At 44.1% G+C, this 23,561-nt stretch overlaps 2 protein-coding genes across 2 annotated transcripts in view; both read right to left on the bottom strand.

The window, feature by feature from the left end:
• The window catches only part of LOC311030153 (protein phosphatase 1 regulatory subunit 1A-like), a 30,339-nt gene extending 15,658 nt beyond the window's left edge, over positions 1–14,681 (bottom strand). The window contains exon 1 of the mRNA XM_084035759.1: positions 14,362–14,681. Within this exon, the coding sequence (XP_083891885.1) occupies positions 14,362–14,442 (81 nt within the window). The 5' untranslated portion in view covers positions 14,443–14,681. The remainder of the gene's footprint in view (positions 1–14,361) is intronic.
• A 4,086-nt stretch (positions 14,682–18,767) lies between these two features.
• Positions 18,768–21,350, bottom strand: npffl (neuropeptide FF-amide peptide precursor like). The gene is made up of 3 exons (XM_084027660.1): positions 20,822–21,350; positions 19,971–20,083; positions 18,768–19,208 (listed from the first exon to the last, which is right to left on the bottom strand). The coding sequence occupies exons 1-3, from the start codon at positions 20,969–20,971 to the stop codon at positions 19,088–19,090; spliced, it is 384 nt and encodes a 127-aa protein (XP_083883786.1). The 5' UTR covers positions 20,972–21,350; the 3' UTR covers positions 18,768–19,087.
• Between the last annotated feature and the right edge of the window lie 2,211 nt (positions 21,351–23,561).

The following is a 23,561-nucleotide window of genomic DNA, read 5'->3' as shown; positions in this document are numbered from 1 at the left end:
TACTTCCCCTTTAAAATAAAAGTTCTCTGTAACTTAAATTATATTTATCAAAACAGTACTTTCTTATGTAATTAGAACACAGGATTTAGTTGAAATAACCAAAATATTTATTACACAGTCATGAATTGGATTTTGGATTAGTTAACTAGTTCACAGTTGACCTTTAAGTATGCATGGATAACAGTTCAAAACCTCCGATAATACACTGGAAGATTTTAGACACAAATGACCACTGTTAGACTCACTGAGAGAATGCAAAATCAAAATGACCAGGTCAACGCACGTGTCCAAAGCCCACACTCACTCACACATTCACACCGGGCTATAAAATGAAAATGAAAATAACAAACGTTGCAGGCCCGTTCGATGCTTGTGAGCGTGGAGGCCTAAAACGAATGGCCGCTTCACTGGACTCTAACCAGCATAAACAAAAAAGCACGTGCAATGGGTTAGTGTACTCACGAATCCTCACAGTCAGAGATGGAGATGGGGGGAAAGGGCAAAGGCAAGGTGCAGTTTCAGCGGCAAGGGGGCGAGCGTGCAGCAACACTGTGCAGGGGAAACCACGCTGAAGTACAGCAGCTACAGTCTCTCTCCACGGTCCAGGGCTCTCCCGGTCCTCACTCTCTCCCTCTTATGGCAAATGTCCGGTCCTGAATCATACAATTCCTCTTAGTAAATAAGCTACAGACCTATTCATGGCGGAAAAACCCACAGTTCGTATCACACGAATTAGCAATTGCTAACGACAATGCAGATAAACAGTGTGAAAGCCTATGAGCATGCTAAGCTAAAGGCTACTAGCGATTAGCGATTTAGCTCGGTTATCAACACATTCAAAATAAACAATAGTACCGAGTACATTAAAACACATGAATTTACCTCTGGCAGCTTCACAGAGTTCACACACATCGACCACGGACGACTCTTCGTCAGTCTTGGGAGTTAGGAGTGTTTATACTTTTACAGTTTACAGCTATCCAACTCGGACGCCGATAAAGCAGGCTCTGCTACCGCTAACTTTATTGCGACCTCGAGGTGACGCTAAGTCCCGCCCACCTGAGCAAGGTGAGGACAGGATTGGCTCTACAGACATACATAGATGGGAGAATAAAAAAAAAAAGGATGCTTCACTACTCCACAACAATCGAGGTCTCCTTGTGCTGCCATTGCCATATGAATGATTTTTAAGTCAATACCACCTTTTTATCTCTGAATTGTAACAACATGAAATCACTGTTTCTTAGCATTTTATAATCCAACATTTTTTAACATATTTACACTTCATAAACCATTATGTATTAACACAACATGTTAATATCTGAATGACTGAATGAAACTAATAGCCACAGGGCTACAATCTCCCCTTTCTAAAGGGTGTTGATGTCCTCATCACACTAATGTTACATCTGTCACGTCCGGTATGTCAATATCAACGTATGGCATTTATGCTACAGACTAGGTCATAAATAGGTGTTTTTTGTCATACATTATCCCAACTTTGACAAAGTACTGGGGAGTCTCTTTTAATAGTGATTCTCAATCCCCTATGTACAACTACAATAGGTTCATTGGTGGAATGGCCAGGTCTATCATAGCTTAACCGCACGACTGGCTTAACTTGTCTGCGGGCAGGACGGTTACAACTAGGCTCGGCACTACTTTGGGACTGACTAGAAGAGGAGAGCTCTCCCCCTTCTAGACCTGTGTGCACCACAGTATCTTTTGGTATTTGCTGAATTTGCCCAGTATCTTGTCCTTCCGAGATTTCATCCAAATCCTCCTCCATATCCACATCAATGTCCTCTTCAACAATGTTGGGCTGAGTTGGTGCATTTTCCAGGGGAACATCTCCGCTCAGGTGATCCGCCAGCAGATCAAGGGCCAGTAAGATGTCCTCCCTCCGGTCAGCAGGTAGGTTCCAGTTTTCCTCTTCATCCTCCGAGTGTCCTTCCTCGTTTGAGTTTTCAATTGACTGTTTCTTTTGATGTCGTGTCTCAGGCCTTTGTGGTAGATGCTTCATCTCCACATCTGAGGGAAACCTGACCAGATACCCTATGGGTAAAAGGTGGTCCCTGTGCAGGGTCTTGACCACACCTCTTCCCTTTTCAGGTTTTACTCTGTACACAGGTAAGTCTGGTAGTTTTTCGACAACAACATAAGGGTCAGAACGCCATTTGTCGCCGAGCTTGTGCTTTCCAGGCAAGCCCAGAGCTCGTACGAGCACACGATCTCCTTTCTCCAACACTTGGTCTCTCACTCTGTTGTCATAGTACCTCTTGTTTTTGTCATGTGACTTATTAGCAACTGTCACTGCTAACTCGTATGCCCTTTTCAGATCACTTTTTAGCTTGTCAACATACTGTAAGTAGTCGCTAAAACCACCTCCGTCCGGAGAAGTTCCAAAACACAGATCAATGGGCAGGCGAGCCTCACGCCCAAACATCAAGCAGTATGGAGAGTAACCCGTCGCATCGTTACGGGTACAGTTGTAGGCGTGGACGAGCGAACTGACATATTGGCTCCATTTTTGTTTCTGACTTGGTTGAAGAGTGCCAAGCATGGACAAGAGCGTTCTGTTAAAACGTTCTGGCTGCGGGTCACCTTGAGGGTGATATGGACTCGTTCTGGATTTTTTGATGCCTAACATTCCCAAGAGCTCTTTGATGAGACGGCTCTCAAAGTCGCGCCCTTGGTCAGAATGAATTCTGGATGGCAGACCATAATGCACGAAAAATTTCTCGACCAGCACCTTGGCGACGGTGGTTGCTTTTTGATCTTTTGTCACATAAGCCTGTGCATATCGGGTGAAGTGGTCTGTTACCACAAGAACGTTGGTCAAACCCTTTGAATCAGGCTCTATAGACAGAAAGTCTATACACACTAAGTCGAGGGGCCCACTGCTGGTTATCTGTTTCAAAAGTGCGGCCCTATGAGGTAACGTTTTACGAGCAACACACCGGCCACAGTTTTTGATGTACTGGGAAATGTCAGAGGCCATTTTGGGCCAATAAAATCTATCTTTCACAAGGTCTGTGATGCGGTCAACTCCGAGATGGCCAGAATCATCATGAACAGACTTGAGCACTTTAAGACGGTGTTCACTGGGGAGGACCAGCTGGAAAATCTGGCTGCCCACCGGTCTGGTGGTTTTCCTGTACAACAGGCCTGACTTTATCAGAAGCCTGCTGCTTTCTCGTTGCAGCAAAGCAACATCTGTGTGGCTTTGGGAGGTCGCAGGCCAGACTCCACTTTGAACTGCTTGTTTGGCGATACCGATGGCAGGATCTTTTGCCTGTGCTTTGCGCAGCTCCTCATTGCTGAGCTGTTCCAAGGAACTCACTCCAAGGTGAGTGGATAAAGCATAAGCAGGGGGAATGACAGTTGGGGGAACTCCCAATTGGTCTATGAGGCGATTGGGCAGTTTAGTTGACTGAGTGACACTAAAGGGGCGACAGAGAGCCTTAACACCTGATTGAGGGATGTGTCTCCATCCGTCGTCCTCTTCCATGGCGTTCCGCGACAACCAGTCGGCATCCACATTTTCTCGGCCGGGCTTATACTTAATGTCAAAGTCGTAGGTAGTTAAGTTCGCCAACCATCTATGGCCAGTAGCGCTCAACTTCGCCGTGGTGAGAACATAGGTGAGCGGGTTGTTGTCGGTTCTCACCGTGAACCTGGCACCATAGAGGTAATCGTGGAACTTATCCACCACGGCCCACTTCAAAGCCAGAAACTCAAGTTGGTGGATCGGGTAGTTTTTCTCTGATTGGCATAGCTTACGGCTAGCAAATGCCACAGGTCGCAACCCCTCGGGGTATTCTTGATTGAGGACCGCCCCAAGCCCGTCCATGCTGGCATCCACGTGTAGGATGTAAGGCTTTGTTGCGTCTGCAAAAGCTAACACTGGCGCGCTGGTAAGGCATTGGATGATTTGGCGAAAAGCATCGGTACAGGCTGGGGTCCAGCGCTCGCCAAAGGGCTCAGCGGGTCGAAAATAGTCATTAACATCGGACTTGACGGGCTTCTTCCCCTTCCTCACAGGAGGGTATCCCTTGGTTAAATCAGTAAGGGGGCGAACTATGGCTGAATAGTTCTTAATGAACTTGCGATAATAACCGCAGAACCCCAGAAATGACTGCAGCGACTTTAAGTGGGTAGGTGGCTGCCACTGGGCTACAGCCTTGATTTTGTCGGGGTCGGTCGCAATACCGGCTGCGGACACTATGTGTCCCACGTACTTTACTTCCGGCTGGCAGAACTGGCACTTGTCCAGTGAGAGTTTTAAACCGACCTCTGCCAGTCGGTCAAGTACACGCAGAAGACGTTCTTCGTGTTCTTCCAGGGTGCGACCAAACACGATGAGGTCGTCGAGGTAAACGAGACACTGAAGCAGGTTCATATCTCCCACTGCCTTTTCCATCAATCGTTGGAACGTGGCAGGGGCCCCGGTGATGCCTTGGGGCATCCGCTCAAATTGGTAAAACCCAAGCGGGCAGATGAATGCTGTTTTTTCCTTGTCCTCCTCGGACATTGCGATTTGATAATAACCAGCGCGAAGGTCGAGCACGGAAAACCAACGGCTCCCGGTGAGGCTGGCCAAAGCATCATCGATCCGAGGAAGAGTGTATTGGTCAGGTATGGTTTTCAGGTTAAGAGTACGATAGTCAATGCACATCCTTATCTTACCATTTTTCTTCCTAGCTATCACTATGGGAGAAGCGTACGGGCTGCGGGATTCTTTGATAATCCCTGCGGCGAGGAGCTCCTGTAGATGTTTGCGGACATCATCGATTTCTGCGGGAGCGAGACGCCTGACTCTCTCTCGAAAGGGGCTAGGGTCTTTCAGCCTAATACAGTGCTCCACCCCTTTCGCCAAACCCACATCCCACTCTGACAAGGAGAAAACCTCAGGCCGATCAACCAATTTTTGAGCCAGTCGGTTTTTCCAGTTCTCTGGAATGGGAGAGTCACCAAAATTAAAGATAGCAGGGTCAAGTGTGCTAGCTGGGGTCTCTACCTGCTGCAGCTGGGTGACAACTTCTGCTTTGTGCACATAAGCGATCACTGTGCCTTTGGGGATGGCTTTTGGTTTGGCAGACTCATTTTGTAACAACACTGAAAACCTGTTGCAATCCATCTCGGTGGAGAGTAGGACGCAGGGGGGCATTAACACTCCAGCTGGGAGAGCTCCGTTGGAAGGAGTCTCTACCACGAGGATGCTGTCTTCGATATTTTCGTTACACAATACTTTACAAATAGCTGAACGCTCACTACCGGGAGGTACAGTAAGAGGTCCAGGTCCACTCCACTTAACTACGGCCAGAGGATCACTACGAGGGAGGTGTGATGCAGACTGGGCAGGTAGCTGTGTACTTACACGCATGGTTCGAGCTAGCTTGGGGTCACCTTGAACCTCACTGGACCGCGGGGCATGACTGAATGCTCTGGCATTGGAGCCAACGATGAGTGGCAGCTTTTCAGGGCCATTACCTTCTGGGCAGACTAAAACAAGCACCACCTTAGGCTCACACTGATCACCATCTTCGAGAAACTGTATCTCAGCTGCGATGTAGCCTTTATATGGGTAACTAGCCTGACTTAGGCCCCATAGCTCCAGGCTTGAAATGGAGTGAAGCGGTAGATGGGACAAGTGCTTGTTGTAGTAGTCTTCAAAAACAATTGACACGTTAGAGCCACCATCCATTAAAGCGTCACATGTGCGGCCCTCAATTATGACTTTCCCGATGCTAGACTCACCTACTAAACCTTTAGGGATGTCTGCTGGCGTACTGAGCCCTAGGGAACTGCTGTTGAGTTGGCCTACATGTCCTGTTTGCCCAGGGGAACTGGTTGGGGGGCCCTTTTGGTTTTGTCTTAGCTTTTGGTTGTTTCTGATTAGCTTACTTATCACTTTGGAGGGGTTGTCAGGGCCACTGCAGTTTTTGGTGATGTGGCCATCCTCTCCACAACGGTAACAAAACACACTCTGGACATCGGTAGTGTTACTGCTTTTCCTAGGTTTAAAGGGCTGCTTTGCTCTAAACCTATGGGGGTCCCTTTCTCTGGGGGTCTCTTGCATAGCTGATTGCTCTCTGAGCTGATTTAACAGCTGCAAACTAGCTACCTGTTCCTTCAGTGACTGCACTTCAGGATCAACATGTAACACTGGGTTTTTTTCTTTGACTGATAGCTGCTGTACTTTGGCTTCTAAAGCTTTCACTTGGCTCTTTAGAACATCTACTTCAGCAGAGTGAACTGTACTGTCCTCTGCAGCACGTACTGTGTGCGCACTTGTGGTGAGATTTCGTCTAGTGACCTTCTGATCTTCCTCTACTCTGATCTCACTCAGTAACTCCATGAAAGAGGGAGGGTTCCTCAACCTCTCTTTAAGACGCAACTGGAGTAACAGGATGTCTGATTCTGATGCTGCACCTCTTAATAGCTGCTCCGCGCGTGCACGGTCTCGGGACGTAGGAGGAAGGCCTCCTTTCTGAACAGCTTTTGACAACGCCTTCTCTAATCTCCTGAGGTAATCTGATAGCCTCTCACCTGATTTTTGTTGCAAGGATCTGAACACAAAATAAAAATCTTCACCAGACTTTGTGATCCCAAATGCATTTTCCAAGGCTGCTAAATAATCTTCTGGACGCGCATCTGCATTATTGTATCGCACAGCTTGGATTATCTCAAATGCTGGACCTTTTACACTTTCAACAATCCTTTTCTTTTTCTCTTTTACAGAACCGTCACACTCATCCAGCATTACCTGTGCCTGCTCAAGCCAGTTTTCCAGGGTCTCCTCTCCTGCAGGTGTGGGGATCACTCCTGAAAAAACACGTAACCTGCGGAAAGCATTGTTTTCTGGTGGGGGTCGCATTGTTTTTTCCAGCAACTCTCCCACAGCACGAATGATGGAGGTTGGGTCTGACTGTGTGGGTGCGCTTTGCTCGAATAATGGTTGGAGATCAGCCAGTGATTTACCTTCACTTTGCAGCAAGTTCATCAACTTCAGGGTGAAGTCAGCAGGTTGGGCAGTGGCCCGTGTGAGAAGGGTCACTTTCCATGGGGTTCCTCCATTAAGGGGGTAGATCTCAGGGGGAACTGTTTTAGGGTCAACTGGGTTTTGACACTCACATAGTATCACGTCCTGTTGTAGCTGTGAGACTGATGTTTGAGCTCTATAGCGAATTCGGCCGAGCGCTTTTACGGCCTCCAATGACTCGATTATATCAGCTACAACTGCGTCTGTAGGTACGTTACTCAGTATCAAAGCATTGGCTGTATCTACTTTAACATCATCACACCATTTCAGTAGCTCAGCTCGTAGCTCGGGGTTGGGTGAGTGAGTCATTATTGCATGTGAGTTTGATCTTGACTACAGTACTTAAATTTAGTTGGTCATACAGTGAACTGATCCCAGCAGTGCCTCCATTTATGTAACCCCAGTCCCATGTAGCTAAGAATTACTGACTGATTGGGGTGTTGTAGTACAGTGGGACGGGGCCTGAGTTCGTCTAGGGTTGGCGCTACCTGTGCTAACTGTGATAATGAAATAAAATAAATGGCGGTGCCTCCAATAAGTTTTAAGAAGTAAACACAAAATTCGGTACTTCCCCTTTAAAATAAAAGTTCTCTGTAACTTAAATTATATTTATCAAAACAGTACTTTCTTATGTAATTAGAACACAGGATTTAGTTGAAATAACCAAAATATTTATTACACAGTCATGAATTGGATTTTGGATTAGTTAACTAGTTCACAGTTGACCTTTAAGTATGCATGGATAACAGTTCAAAACCTCCGATAATACACTGGAAGATTTTAGACACAAATGACCACTGTTAGACTCACTGAGAGAATGCAAAATCAAAATGACCAGGTCAACGCACGTGTCCAAAGCCCACACTCACTCACACATTCACACCGGGCTATAAAATGAAAATGAAAATAACAAACGTTGCAGGCCCGTTCGATGCTTGTGAGCGTGGAGGCCTAAAACGAATGGCCGCTTCACTGGACTCTAACCAGCATAAACAAAAAAGCACGTGCAATGGGTTAGTGTACTCACGAATCCTCACAGTCAGAGATGGAGATGGGGGGAAAGGGCAAAGGCAAGGTGCAGTTTCAGCGGCAAGGGGGCGAGCGTGCAGCAACACTGTGCAGGGGAAACCACGCTGAAGTACAGCAGCTACAGTCTCTCTCCACGGTCCAGGGCTCTCCCGGTCCTCACTCTCTCCCTCTTATGGCAAATGTCCGGTCCTGAATCATACAATTCCTCTTAGTAAATAAGCTACAGACCTATTCATGGCGGAAAAACCCACAGTTCGTATCACACGAATTAGCAATTGCTAACGACAATGCAGATAAACAGTGTGAAAGCCTATGAGCATGCTAAGCTAAAGGCTACTAGCGATTAGCGATTTAGCTCGGTTATCAACACATTCAAAATAAACAATAGTACCGAGTACATTAAAACACATGAATTTACCTCTGGCAGCTTCACAGAGTTCACACACATCGACCACGGACGACTCTTCGTCAGTCTTGGGAGTTAGGAGTGTTTATACTTTTACAGTTTACAGCTATCCAACTCGGACGCCGATAAAGCAGGCTCTGCTACCGCTAACTTTATTGCGACCTCGAGGTGACGCTAAGTCCCGCCCACCTGAGCAAGGTGAGGACAGGATTGGCTCTACAGACATACATAGATGGGAGAATAAAAAAAAAAAGGATGCTTCACTACTCCACAACAATCGAGGTCTCCTTGTGCTGCCATTGCCATATGAATGATTTTTAAGTCAATACCACCTTTTTATCTCTGAATTGTAACAACATGAAATCACTGTTTCTTAGCATTTTATAATCCAACATTTTTTAACATATTTACACTTCATAAACCATTATGTATTAACACAACATGTTAATATCTGAATGACTGAATGAAACTAATAGCCACAGGGCTACATGTGCACTTTATATCCATGTACACACACACACACACACACACACACACACACACACACACACTCCCGGCCCACATTAAAGCCCAGCGAGCGAATGGCCGTGTAGAATTCATTATGCCGAGGTCGTTGTTATTCTCCTCACCCGACAGCAGAGCAAAGTCCCGGATCCTTCGCTCACTCAAATACCATGCTGCTTACTGGACAGGCTCACCAGTCAAACCAGCACGCCCTGCCTTTCAAACCCACACAGTCTGTTTAAAATGCAATTCTGTCACTTCTCAACAACAACAAACAACAACACCCTTCAAAAGTGATGGGTGGGCAGGAAGAGCCGTGCATGCCTGATGTTTTGTGTGGGGACAAGCAGACCAAACACACTTGGCTGGAAAATGTGGGTCAGGCTAAGAAACACCAAGCGGCAAAGTCCTGCTTCATATTTAACGTGTTAAACTGGCTTTTCTTCTCATATGACCCAAAGTTATTTGTGCAAAAAACAGAATAAAAATTGCAAAATATACCAATAAATGTCCCTCAACTATTTTTTTAATTTTCTTCTGACCTCATTTAAACCCAAAGTGGAGAAATGGTCGTCTTCATTTTTTATATGTTACGAGTTATGCATATAACATGAGACCAGAATCATGGCATAATGTCCAGGCTAAGTAGCTTCTGTAACTCCGTACAGGTCTGCATTTCTTTCATCTATCTTTCTGAAAATGGAGTAAATCCTGAAGTTTACTCTCCACATTCTAAGATTAATATGCATCCACACAACAAGCCCTCCAACTCATACGACCAAATAGGTTGTGTGTCACGTCCTCAAATACGACCTCTGGGAGCGTACGTTAGATGAGCACTCCTACTGGTGACATAAGAGCATTGCATATTGCGTGGATTAATCCACATCCACAGCACTATCGTGATTTAAATAGAGTTAAGAAATGACTACTATAAGGTGAATCAAGATATACAGCTGTTCAGCTTTTATAACTGGAAACAGATTTGACCTCGGGAACTATTTTCTTATCCTGGAATAACCAAACTCTTGACAAAATGAGGTGAAAAAAAAAGGTTTCTAATTATAAAATGTGCCGTTCTTAGCTGTAAAGCCTTTACCCCCCCCCCCCCCCCACCCTTGATTTCCCTTCGAGTAAATCACGTGTACTTGCGCTATCAGACTGGCCCTGTGACCTTCGCAAGAACACTGTGTGTGTTTTGCAGCAGCCGTGAATCAGAAAAAGGATATTCAAACCCAGTAAATTGATGCAGAAATAAAGGTTAGAGAAAACGTGTTATCGGGCCGAGGCTGACTGAGCTGTCAAGTTCAAAGCAAGGATGTGATTCCTTGTCCTGCCAGTGGAAACGTGATCTTGGTGTTGTCCCGGCTAAAATCCGGACTCAGCCATTATAAATCCTCACAGACTTTCTCCAAATGTGAACTCGTTTGGCTCTGAATAGAGAGAATTGCTGTATTCACAGGACATTGAAAACCCAGATCATTGCCTTCTATGCGTTCTTTAATTAGTTCAGTTCCCCCCCCTCACTTCCCATCTTTGTCCTCTCCCATGTAACAACCCTTTTATTATCGCCCCTCTCTGCATGTCATACAGCCAGCTGCTGGGGGGCAGGGGTCAGATGCAATGCACAAGCTGTAATTTCATTGCTGTGATAATAGATTTTTGCTGAGAATCACAATGGTAAATAGCAGCAGTTTTTTTTTTTAATAGATTACAACTTAAGAGCGATGAGGGCTAAACAATAAGGTTCTTAATGAATGCAGCATGGAAGTCATTGGCTTGTTATTGCAGCAACAGTGAAACTGTTCTAAAGGCCTGTATACGTGTGCCTGGACTGACCCAAAAACGATTACAGATTCAAATTACAGTGAAAAATGTATCATTTCTAACCGTGCAAAGCTATAATAAATGCATCGCCTTGTTAAAACCATATATTTGCAGTTAAACAGGTCTGGATTAATGTCCAAAAGATATGCAGGGGGTGATAATAAATATAATCGAGTGCACTCAAATGTTCCTCTTTGAAAAATGTCCCCCTGAGTAAACAGAGTAATTATGTTCTCAGCCAAGGATGAAGACGGTCTGACACTTCAGCATAGGGAATAACAGGGAGGACACTGTAATAAAAGAACACCGCCTCAAAACGTCACGACTCATCATCTCCCATCATTTATGATTTAGATTTCTCCGGCGAGTGCCCTTCAAATAGATCAGCTCAAAAGATTTGGTTTGATCTGTGAGCCGCAAAGAGAAATGTAAGGTTTAAGTTTAGAGCCAAACCAGCTGTGTTCATTGTAGGAATGATGTTTTTGTAATTCATTGTAACTCCATTTACAACCTTAATGTGAGAAAACACATGAGTAGCTCACTTTACTGTGTCAGTCTGCTTATAACGGATTCATTAGTGTGTTGAATATAATGTAGGAATCAGGCGAAGCAATAGATTGATATTTATAGACACACTATAGCCCGACACACTCATATCTTTATTTTAAATTTAAGTCCATAGCAGCCAGTTTACTTATAGCTCAGCAGTGAAAAAAGCAATACTTCTGCTAGTGTGACAAATACCTAAAGAAGTGCAGAGAAATCCTTAGTCACCGTCAGGTCTCAGCCTCTATCAGGTACAGTTTGTGCTCGTACACGGTGAGCTCTAACGTAATGTATTTGTGATAACGCTGGCACACGCTGTATCTGTGTGTGGATAAGAGGCGCTGAAGTGAGGGTCAGAGGTCGGGGAGGCCGGTCTGACTGACGTGCCGGTCTCCACGGAGGCTGAGTCACCAGGAGTCAGGTTGCATAGATCACTGAACCACCGTGGGTGAAGCCCCCCCGACAAGGCATTTTATAAGTGCTTGTAAACACACGGACAAGCACATGTTTCCTTTTTTGTGTTTATATATATATATATATATATATATATATATATATATTACTGTCTCCTTGTCGTCTGTCTCGGTCATCTGTCGAACACAGAAAAACCACTTCAGACCGTCATACAGGGTGAGTGAGGATGAGCCATTCACAGTGGTCTTGGAATGAATAGAAAATGCATCCTAAAAAGGTTGAGGTCGCCATGGCGATCAGCATCTTCGGTCAGGCCTAATGAGACTGAGGTAAGAACTTGAGTGTTTGCAGAAGAGGTGAATGGAATTATATTTCTGAAGTGTTGACTGGTTGAGCCTGAGAGGAAATGTATGTCTAAATACATACAACCACAGACGTGGTTTCCCTAATGTCATGGCAGCAGTTACCAACGGCAACATAACCAAACCACATTGGCACAGACCAATAACTTCCAGGCCTGAGTAATCAGGCCATCTGACTTCAACGCTCGTCTGCTGGCAGTTTCATTACATTTATAATCCTCACGATTTCAGCCCCAGCTGATTTGTCAATGCCTGTGGTTACCGTCGGTAGCACTGTCGCCTCACAGCGAGAGGGTCCCGGGTTCGATTCCCGGGTTCGATACTCGGGTTCGATTCCCCCCCCCCCCCCCCCCCCCCCCCGAATACAGGATAAGCGGTAGACGATGGTTGGTTGGTTGGTTGGTTGGTTGGATGGTTGGTTGGATGGTTAGTTGGTTGATTGGTTGGATGGATGGTTGGTTGGTTGGTTGGTTGGTTGGTTGGTTGGTTGGTTGGTTGGTTGGTTGGTTGGTTGTGGTTACCGTAGTGACAAGATCTATTTGATACCACAGAATTCTAATCCGCAACTCCCTTTATAATATAAATCACCACTGATAGCTGTAGAGTTTCTCAACAGTAGTTTTTCGCATTCCATGCAAAGCGGAGTGGGGCATTGTGGGATTGTTAGCAGTAGTGTACGTGTTCTGGACTTTTTGAAGGCACTATATGATGGATAAACCCTCAGTACAGTACATGTAATGCACTCTATAGTAAATAGGAAGTGATTACGTACACAGCCAATGAGATCAAATAGAAAATGGTATTCCTGGACATTATTTTCCATAAATCATAGGCAATACATTCAGATAGCTAAATAGCTCAAGAGAGTACTTAATTAATCTAAAGGGCTACTGTCTGCCCCAATGGCACCAAGGTCTGTCCTGTTTAACGGAAACAAGGATCCTACATATTAACGACAAGTCAAGGGGAAAATCCATCTTGATATTACTGGAAAACATTTTAAAGTATAAGTAAAAATGATGAGTGCATTAAAGGTGCACTCTCTATGTGGATGGGAGTCATTTTATTTTCAGGTAATTCCATCTGAAGGGGTCCTTTTACGCAGAGAAGGACATTATGATTGTTGTTAGAGTACATCCTGCACATCCAGTTCCTTCCATCTGAGCCTCACAAGTACGTCATCGTGCCAGTAGCTCGACCTTACCCCTGACCCTGCTGGACTCCCCGACCAGCCAATGAAAAGCCCTCACAAGAGCAAACACACAAAGTCCTCTTAACATCTGAGGAAAAGAGATGTTAAGGCCAGCAAAGAGGCAGAGGAGAGAGGGAGAGAGAGAGAGAGAGAGAGAGAGAGAGAGAGAGAGAGAGAGAGAGAGAGAGAGAGAGAGAGAGACGGTGCAGTCAGACTCATAAATCTTTGCCGGTTTTGCTCAAGGCTCATTCGTTATTAATGACCTTGCCATGTTATATTTATAAAAAAGGAGAAAATGGGACATTTATTTTCACTACCTTCTCTAAAGACAGTCACTGTTTCTTTAAGTGATCACTTCATAAGATCCTAAAAACAAGTGAATAAAAGATCTTTTCACTTTTCAAACTTCCTCCTGGGATGAATTTAAACCGAGCCACGTCACGTATCGATCATGTACGTTATATTTCAGTGAGTGATGGGATGAGATTGTGACACAGCTGATAGCAGTTTGATGTGATATCAAGGCAACTTTTGTCAATACCTCACTGCTGTGCAGCCACACTCACAACACACCACCGAATCCCCGGAGACACCCGTACACTGCAACACCCCTCTCTGACACTGCTGAGATACTGCGTTACTAACAACCTGCCATGCACTGAGTGGAGCCGGAAAAATCTATCTTTATTTCATCACGTCCACTTTAGCGCTGCATTGGAAAGACACATCTTTATAATTAGGTGCAGGGGAGTAATAGGATGCTGAAAATGTGGTTTCTTTAGAGCTGCAATTTGTCATCTTAACACATTTTGGACACAGTGCTTGTAGTTGAGTTGCTCAACTACGTCTGCTTTGATGATGGAATAAAGGTTTCCCAGTTCTTTTGTGACGAGCACCAACACAGATTTCCTCTTTAGTCTTTTCCACAATAATCCTCGGCTCATTAGAAAAAGTCACTGATGCCTGAAAGTCCCCTAAACCACTTCCTCTCCGTCGCCCCCCCCTTGCCTCCCATTCTCCCATCCATCATCCTTACCTGTTCGGCTGCCTCTGGGTCCAGGTGGGTGTCCAGCAGGGGGACGGTGAACTGGATCTTCCTGGGGCTCCCGGTGTCCATGGTGACGCTGTCTGTCAAAGAGGACAGGACGAAGAGGAGGAGGAGGAGGAGGAGGGAGAATCCGTATGAGAAAAGGAGGATGAAGCTGAAAAAGTGCAGCTAAGAAAAAAACTGCATTGTAGTTTCTGTCTATTTCCTGTTCTTTGGGATTTTTATCCCTTATCACACTTTTCCCTGATGACCTAGCTTTTTTGTGGGGGGGAGGGGGGGTTTGTTTCTATCCTCAGCACCTGCTAGTGTCTCTATCCCGGCTGCACTCTCCTCTCTCCGTCTCCCCCGACTCTCTCAGCGCTGAGGCAAGGGTATTCTGGGCTAGGAACACCTCTCCTTCACCCTCATTGGCCGTGCCCGGCTCCCTTTCCACGCAAGTCCCGCCCTCCGTTCACATCTCTGTCCGTCTGTATTGGATGTCTGAGCTCAGGGCTGTTCTGCAGCAGTTCCCCACGCAGCCGGGAGAGAGAGGATGACAAAGACATACTCTGTCTATTGGAGGAGAAGATGCACGAGCCAGCCTCCGCATTTAAGAGAAAGTAGTTCTAAAATGACCTTCCTACACATTATTTAATCTAAAAAGAGGCTTATGCATAATGAATTCTCTCTCTCACACAGATTATAATGAATAAAGTCATTTCCTCTGTGAGTCACAGACAAATATATTAGCATATTTTATTGCATATTGCTATTTTTACAGAGATCACTGCAGTTTATTTCATAAATATAAGTCTCTGTTGTACCTATTGAAGCGTGTCCACATGACGCCTGGCCAGCTCAGTCTTTATTGATTACCTCCCAGCCTGAGTGTCCCCACATCGGGGTCTGCTGGGCCCTGATACCCGACACCCGCCAAGAGGAAAATCACTGCTGTTCCTTCCACATTTGCAGTACATTTTGCAATTACATCACCAGAAATATGACGCTGTCAACAAAACACATCCAATCATTTGAACTCCAAACTTCAATCTTATTAAAATATGACACTCGAAGGCAATGTAATTTATTCGAAAAAGCTTGAAGCCCATTTTGGAAATTGATGGAGAGATGTTTACGGTCTCCTCCACTCACTGACGGGTAGAGATTATTTAGAGAGGATTACAGACACATTTAGATCACTGTATATTAGCGATATACATCGTCTTTTTCCTTGATATGCAAGATCACAGTTGAGACGGGCAGCAAATACAGAAAGAGCAAGAGCAAAGGGGGGGGGGGTCTGAAAACAACAAAAGGTCCCCAGCTGGAATCAAACCAGGGACACTGTGGCCATATGGCACAAGCCCCAGACCACCAGCCCACAGGGGGACTTTAAACTTGAGTCTTTGGAGTCGGGTGGCCTTTTTTATTTTGCCCAATTCTCCTTCATACACTGTTTATAAAGTAACTGGATGGGATGGGGAAGACCTACATTAAGTTGGATTAATGTGACCTCCCTCCCTGTATATTCATGTATAAATAAATTAAAACATCAGAATATTTTTTATTATTTTTGCTGCACAAAAAACATATTTTCTTTTTCTTGCATTAGAGAGTGAAAGGGTGAAGGATAATTAAAAAAAAGTGCTTTAATAAGAGCTTTTTCTGAATTGAGTCGGCTACTTCAAAGCAGAGAAGTGTGTTAATATAAATCCACATTAGAGAGAGCTGACAGCAGCTGGTTGTGTATTCTCCCGGGCCTTCAACCTCAGTCCTAAAGGGAGAACACTGGTAAAGCCGGCGTTATCTCTGAATACCAGCACGGTGTTTGTGTCTCCGCTGAGCAGGCTTCAAAAGAGCCCTCAGTCGTGCATATAGTCTCCTATACAGATTGGTAAAGGTAATTAAATACTGAATGTTGTTTTATTGTGTTTTTACAGGCCCTGCCGGCAGTTTTAAGTTTCATCACATATCATATAGAAAGACTGCGTCTCATTTTGACACAAACAACGATCTTCATGCGATGTTAAAACCACATCACAGAAAGAGAGAAAACGATAAAAAAAAGACATTAAAATATGTTCAACTGACTAAAGGATAAAGCCAATTATCTCGTACAGTGTGCTGCATAATGTGTGTTGGTGATATTATCCTCCTAAAAACAAATCTCTCCGTTGCTCCCAGACAAGCTCAACTGCACACGTTCACGATCATGTTCAAATCCTCGCTGTACAGTTATAAAACCGTGTTTGTTTGAGGCAGAAACATCTGTGAAAATGAACATGTTAGCTCTGATTCTGAGCAGCTAAAAAAAAAACAATATCAAGACATTTACTCTGAGAATCAATATTTTTGTGCTGCCTGGGATGGTGTAAAAACGGTTGAGCAGCGAAGTGAAATAACTCCTCGTGCCTTTCAGTCATGCAGGTTACCCTCGACACTGACACAGCTCCTTGTTTTTAAACAAGATCCTTCACTCACCCCGTGAAAGCCTGTTGTGTGTGACAAATTGTGATGTGTCATGGCCGCAGATGGTAATGGCTGAGACCTCCCTCTGCACTGTTCAAGATGGCAGCCTTCCAAGATGATGACCATGAGGGAAAATGGGAGTGAGGGAGGAGGAAAGGTCAGCGTGCATTCAGTCTTGCAGAAGGTCATGCTATCTGAAAAATAACAGCAGTGATACAGTTTGTGGCAAATTACAACACAATCTCTATGATAAGTGCTGCACACAGACTTTTTGTTGAACCCCCCTGCAGACTCATGAAATTCAGATGAGTTGAAGCTTTTTTTTTAACTCAGCTGTGCAGATCAGAGTCTTCACATCACATTTATTTCTCCCATCTCGTTGTCGTGCCCTTGTTGCTGCACAACTGTGCTCCTACTTTACACTCAGACATCCTGGTGGGGGGGACGCCTCTTTGAATCATTGTAGTAGACTCTTCGCTCTCTCAATATTTAGTTCACTTTTGCCCTTGTTTGATGAGTCAGGTTAGGAAGATGTGTATGTATTTGTGCTTTTTTTGTTTGTGAATTGTATTACATAGTTGATACATGTCAGAAAACACTGCACAGACCTCAAGTGTGTGGCTTGACCAAGTTTCTATATTCATTCTTCTTGTTCTTCTTCTTCTCCTTCTTCTCCTCCTCCTCCTACTTATTGGGATGCGCCAAACCAGGATGTGCTCATTACTGCCCTCCTGAGGCCGTAAAGCGGAAAACACAATGGCGTGTTTTTCCCCTTAACGGCCACAGGGGGCAACAATGAGCCCATTTTCCCGCTCGGAAAAACTGCAACAAGTGATATAAAGATCCAATTAATGCGTTATTGGAAGTGTTTTCAAATAGTGTCTTTGAGGTTTGCAAAAGACTTTTAATAATGAAGAGTAACCGGTTGTTTTGATGCATTTTCGCCCCACCTCCATTAAAGAACACCACCAGAGACCATGAGCATGAATCATTGTTGATTCCAGCTTGTATTTCCACCCAAAAACAAACAGACAAAGGTTAGCAGTGAATGCAGTTCAAAGGTCTGTCAATAGTCTCCAATCGGCAATAGTAATTCTTCATTGTGTCTTCTGGGCTCATGAAGAGCAGTGAGAGGTCAGGCTAATAAAAGACTAAGCAGGATTGACTTGCTTGCCTTCCCAGTAATTGACTGCGGAAACCGTGAAAGCGTAGAGTAATTCTGGGGTTGCTGTGTTTTAATTAGTGCTGAAGCTTATTGCGTGCTGCTTCCCCCAGGTGGCCTGTAATTTTACCGCACACAAAACCGCGACGGCCACCGCTCCGCAGAGAGGAGCATTAAACGTACATAAAACAGATCTGATCTCTACGTGCACATTCCATAAAACCTATATTACACACACCTCTGTATGTGGGTGGAAAGTGAAGAAGTGTCCTGCACTGAATGCACATCATGATGTCTGAAGGTAGTGTTCAAAATAGTATCTAAGCTACTTCTAAGTATTATCTTCTTCTGAATACCCAACACATACAGTAGTGCTATAAACATCCAGCTCATTTGTAGGAAAAATGCACAACTAAGAATCACAACTGAAACAGCTGAACACAAAAGTTGCCCGGCAACCAATCCAAACAAAAAGGAAAACTGACTAATTATAGACACGGATTGCAATTATTTTTTAAAACACTGCACAACATCACAGGGAATATTACAATATCAAAGTTGTTATTGTGAGATGATTGGTCAATTAACAAGGAACATTTCTAAATAGGCCTGCTTGCTGGTTACCGCTTCTAAGATGTGATCCTAAGCTGCTTTTATATTAATTTAAGTGAAATGTTTTTGTGAAGAGATCTCCTCAGCGATGGCTGTTTTATAGGCTCGTCTACGAACACACACATACACACAAGTTTATCTTTTCGAAGTTCAAAGCTCTTTTATTTGACGAAAGCAGAAGAATAACAGAAAATGTAGCAAACAATTTACAGAAAACATTTTTTTTTTGGCCTAAATAACATTCCAGTCAGGACACAAATGAGCTGCGATAAAACGTGACAGTCGTCAACATTCTTTGTTGGAAAGAAAGGAGGAAAAACAGCGTAATGAATCTCGTGTCATCTTTAACGATGTGTGTCAGGCGAAGCCAAATGTGCTGGGACCATTTTGGAAAAAAAAGTTTCAATATTCAGATTTATTCATTCAAATTTCCACAGTTGCCCGCCGCTCGGCATTACGCCAGCAGATTGATGTCTGGTTCAGTCTGCCTGATTATTTCTTGCCGAATCTCTGGGGCACGGCCATACTCCAGATCTGACCGGGGGCGGCCTCCCAGTCACGGGAATGTATCTGCTCCTCCGGCAATACCTGCCCTCTGGAGTCACGGCCAAACCTGCGGGGGAGGACAAACGGGGACGCGAACTGATGTCATCCAAAGGAATATATGCTTTAAATAAAAGTACACTTTCACATCGTGGACCTTAGAGGGAACAAACACACACTTTGATGAGGGATAAACATAACACACAAGCTGCAAATGCAAAGGAATCACCCATTGTGTGTTCTTGTGTTTGGCTTATTGTATTTAACCGATGAGAGCAGGGAGGACTGTTACATAGGAGGCAGGTTCAAGGGGGTCGTGTTTAAACCCTCAAGGCTTGGAGCACAATTTCAGCTAAAAGAAAAATGTTAATTCTTTGAAAATTTCGGCAACCTCCTGCAGTTTTGTGAAGATGTTTGATCTTTTACGGGCTAAAAGATTCACTGAGAGGCTAATCATCCTATCTGCATGTCTCTTGTGATCATTTCAAAATTTACCAGAGCCCCTGTAAGTCATATATCATGAGGGTTTTTTTTTTTTTTTTTCTATGAAATTCCTGATGCAACCCAAACATGGCATTAGGTCATGCACTAATGTTTGAGTGTTCGCATTTAATGTAACATTTTCCATCGAGAATTGATAAATATCTGGCCTTATTTCAGTGCCGATGGGAAAATGGTTGAAATGGTACAGTGTTATAGGTCATCATGTCCTTTTTGATTGTTTGTACGTGTGTGTGTGTGTGTGTGTGTGTGTGTGTGTGTGTGTGTGTGTGTGTGTGTGTGTGTGTGTGTGTGTGTGTGTGATGAATACAGGCTCTGTAATGGCACTGACCTCTGTGGCTGATGGAGGACAGAGTTCCTGATTTCTCTCTGGGATCCGAGCAGCAGAGCTCTCAGCACCGCGGTCAGCAGACGATCGTCAATGCTTCCATCTGTGCTTTCACGCTCCTGAAGCACAGCAGCATACACACAAACGCATGCAAAGTCTATAGCATCAAAAAGCTCGTCTGCTGTATTTTCTTAAAAGTCACACAAATATCTCGGGACATGATATCAAGAAGCCTAACTGCGTTCAATTTTTGGTTGCAAGCAGAAAGCCTGGGGGTTGTTATCCGGCCGGTCAGTTCTGCTGCTGCAACAGACCTTGAGATATGAGTGTAAAAAGTGATGCTCAAATATCCATGGGCTCTTATCTTTATGCAAAATAAAACGGAGATCTGCCTCTGCAGGCCACCACGCCTGGGGAAACCTGGTAATTTGTGATCTGAATTCTCTATCATGCTCGACAGCCTGTTGACCCTTGAATATATTGCAGTGCATTTCACACTGTTGCATGAAGAGAAACACTGAAATCTAAACGTGATTTAGCTTCTCTCCCTTGATTAAAAAAAAAAGATTTAAATCCTATTTACATATATCTTCACACGGTGTGACAGACTTCCTCAGAAAATGTTGGCGTGACACAGTTTTTCAGGCACAACAGATATATTTAAATCCTCCTAGAGACACACGGTATATTTTAACACATAAACATGCGTGCCTGAGTGTGTCTCAAAATGAGATTTCTATTTTCAGAAATCATCACGGCAAACTGGAAACGTGTGAGGAAAAACAAATGAATGGTGTTATTCTAATAGACACGTCCTTGCCACTGCAGGTCAGAATGAATGGGTTTGGTCTCACCAGCCCCGGCAGCAGGTGGGCGGCCATGTCCTCCTCTGAACCTGGCAGCATGTCATTTCTGTCCAGACTGCCCTGGATGTGCAGAGCCTGACTGACGCCGGCCATCGCCACGACCAGAGCCAGAAGAGTCACCGCTGCAGCTGCGTCCATGGTCTCGAACCGGACTGGAGGTCAGACGAATTCAGACGACAAAGGCCGAGGAAGGATTCCTTTCTTTTTCTTCCCGATTTCTCCTGTTGACTTCGAAGGTCTCGGCTCCTGGGGAACAGCGAGACTCGTCCTGGTCAGGATTAAGTGTCCTCTCTTTGTGCTGCGTCCTGGCCAACTTCAATGGTGGTGGCATCCTCCTCGGGTCTTATATGCGGCTCTCGGCCACTGGCTAAAAACCCCCAGGAGAGCTTTGGAAAGATGCTACTGTCCAAAGTGGAACAAGGGACAGGATGGAGGGTGGACCAGCCCCCCTATTATGAGACTTAATCAGGGCCATTTAGAAGGATCAGCGCATAAGTGATGACTGAGTGCCAGAGTGCGTTATTATGAAGCCCTTAGGGTCGTGCAACACACCTCTCACAGTTATTAAACAGATAAATCCCAACAAATGGACTCCGATCCAACAGTCCCCGTTGCCCAGTAGTCCACGAAGCACGTAGAGACAAACAGCATGAGAGGACACTCGTCAAACACTTAATCATGCGCCAACATTAAACTAATTACCCCAGACAACTTTAGTGATGCTGGGCAACAGAATGAACCTAAAAATGCAGAAAAACAAAGAAAAAACACACAAAAGCATCACAAAAGAACTTAACAAGAGAGCAGAACATTTACTCCTTATTGACTAAAGTTTCTAAACTCCACCAGTATCATCTCACACCAGGGATCACAATAATGCTTCGGATTCGTTAGTGAATCAACCTCAATGGCGTCTCAGGTTAATGTTGATTTTTATGTTCATTTTAGGGATCATTTTGTTTTTCAAGAGAGTATTATGCAACCTTAATGTTCAGATCAGTTGTTTTTCTTCAGTTCATTATTGGGAGCATTTAAAAATGTCAATGAAAATGCTTCACATGCTCCCCCTGAATGTTTATTGGCAGAGATTCAAAGCAGACTGGCTCAATAATCTTACAGGTCATCAAAGCCTTTACACAGATGAAGAGATGAGGTTTTTCTTTGAACATGCTGATGAAGAAAAAAAAAGAAGCTTCCCCCCCAAAGGAATGAGTGTCTTAGAATAAAAACCTTCATTTGTTAAACGTCAGTTTCCTCATTTTGTTAATTATAACAAAGACTACTTGATTTGTGAGAGTGACACCGGCTTCATTAGTACTGTATTTGCTCGCTTTGTTTCTGTCTTGTGTGTGTGTGTGTGTGTGTGTGTGTGTGTGTGTGTGTGTGTGTGTGTGTGTGTGTGTGTGTGTGTGTGTGTGTGTGTGTGTGTGTTTGCTTGTGTGTTTGTGTGTGTTCGTGTAATTATTAGTCACTTGTGTGTTTGTGTGTGTTCGTGTAATTATTAGTCACTTCCCCAATACTGGAAGGGACATCAACAGATTTGGCTCATCAAAGTGCCTAATGGGTGACAATCCGCTTAGACTGCAACACACACACACACACACACACACACACACACACACACACAGTCTCGCTGTCCCTCTTTAACTGCCATAGCAACCAGGATGACATCTGAAGGGTTCTGTGGGGAATTAGTTGTCATTTCTATAATAAGCTCTTAGGATTTTGCATTAGAGAAAAATCGAATTCACTCGCTGTGACGTGATAATAACAAATAAAATTAATGTTTTAGTCTGTATTGTTATATCTAAGGAGGAACACATTCAGTGGCCACTTGAGAAGGTTCACTTGTACACTCTATTACCACCCAATACATAGTAAACAGCCATAAACCATAGGGTTAATTAAATGTTTCCACATGGAGGGACATCATGTGTTGTAACACCTTTAATTGAGACCTCAACAATAAACATATAATTGAATAACAAAGTCAACACAGACTGATAATTGAAAATGATAAACGTTGTTAAGGTAGTATGGCAGATCTGTTGTATTGGATTGCTATAGATGTACAGATGCACCTGAGTGGATACAAGCTGTTATAATCACGATAAGTCATTCGACTTTAGATGCTCCCTTTGAGTTTTCACTGTGATCACATCGTGGGTGGGTGTTGATGTGGTCTGATCAAATATCAATCAAACATGTACAGTAAGCATCACTGAATGCTCATCTCGTTTGTCTAAGAAGCTGAATGCATCTTACTGAACCGAAATAGTGTATTAGAAAACCTTTTAATATTCTTCCAATATCCATTAAAAAAATATGTTCCTTTCCATCCTCCCCAGATCTAGAGGTCAGCTACATCTAATCCTTTTATCCACTCATGCAAAGTCCAACATCATATCTCATGAATGTAGCTGGTTAACATTAAGGAGAGGATCATGAATGCATGTTTAATCATCTCCCTACTGGTCACCAGTCGGAACAGGAAATGAGTCGAGGATTTAAACCTCCGGTCAGTGTGACCTTCAGCTACACAGCAAAAGACTGAGCTGTGAGTTCTTTTATGAACCAGAGAGATCCAGACCTGTGATGTACCTTGATGAATATTGTTATTATTATATGACAAAAAAAAACCCCTCAGTTTCCTATATTACCTTCAAGAGAGTTTGTATACAAAAGTATGTACCAGTAATATCTGTGTTTGGTGAAATATGTCTTTGCT

This window comes from Eutrigla gurnardus (assembly GCF_963514095.1).
Source record: "Eutrigla gurnardus genome assembly, chromosome: 2".
Taxonomy (NCBI): domain Eukaryota; kingdom Metazoa; phylum Chordata; class Actinopteri; order Perciformes; family Triglidae; genus Eutrigla; species Eutrigla gurnardus.
This window is presented reverse-complemented; position numbering and strand designations above follow the sequence as displayed.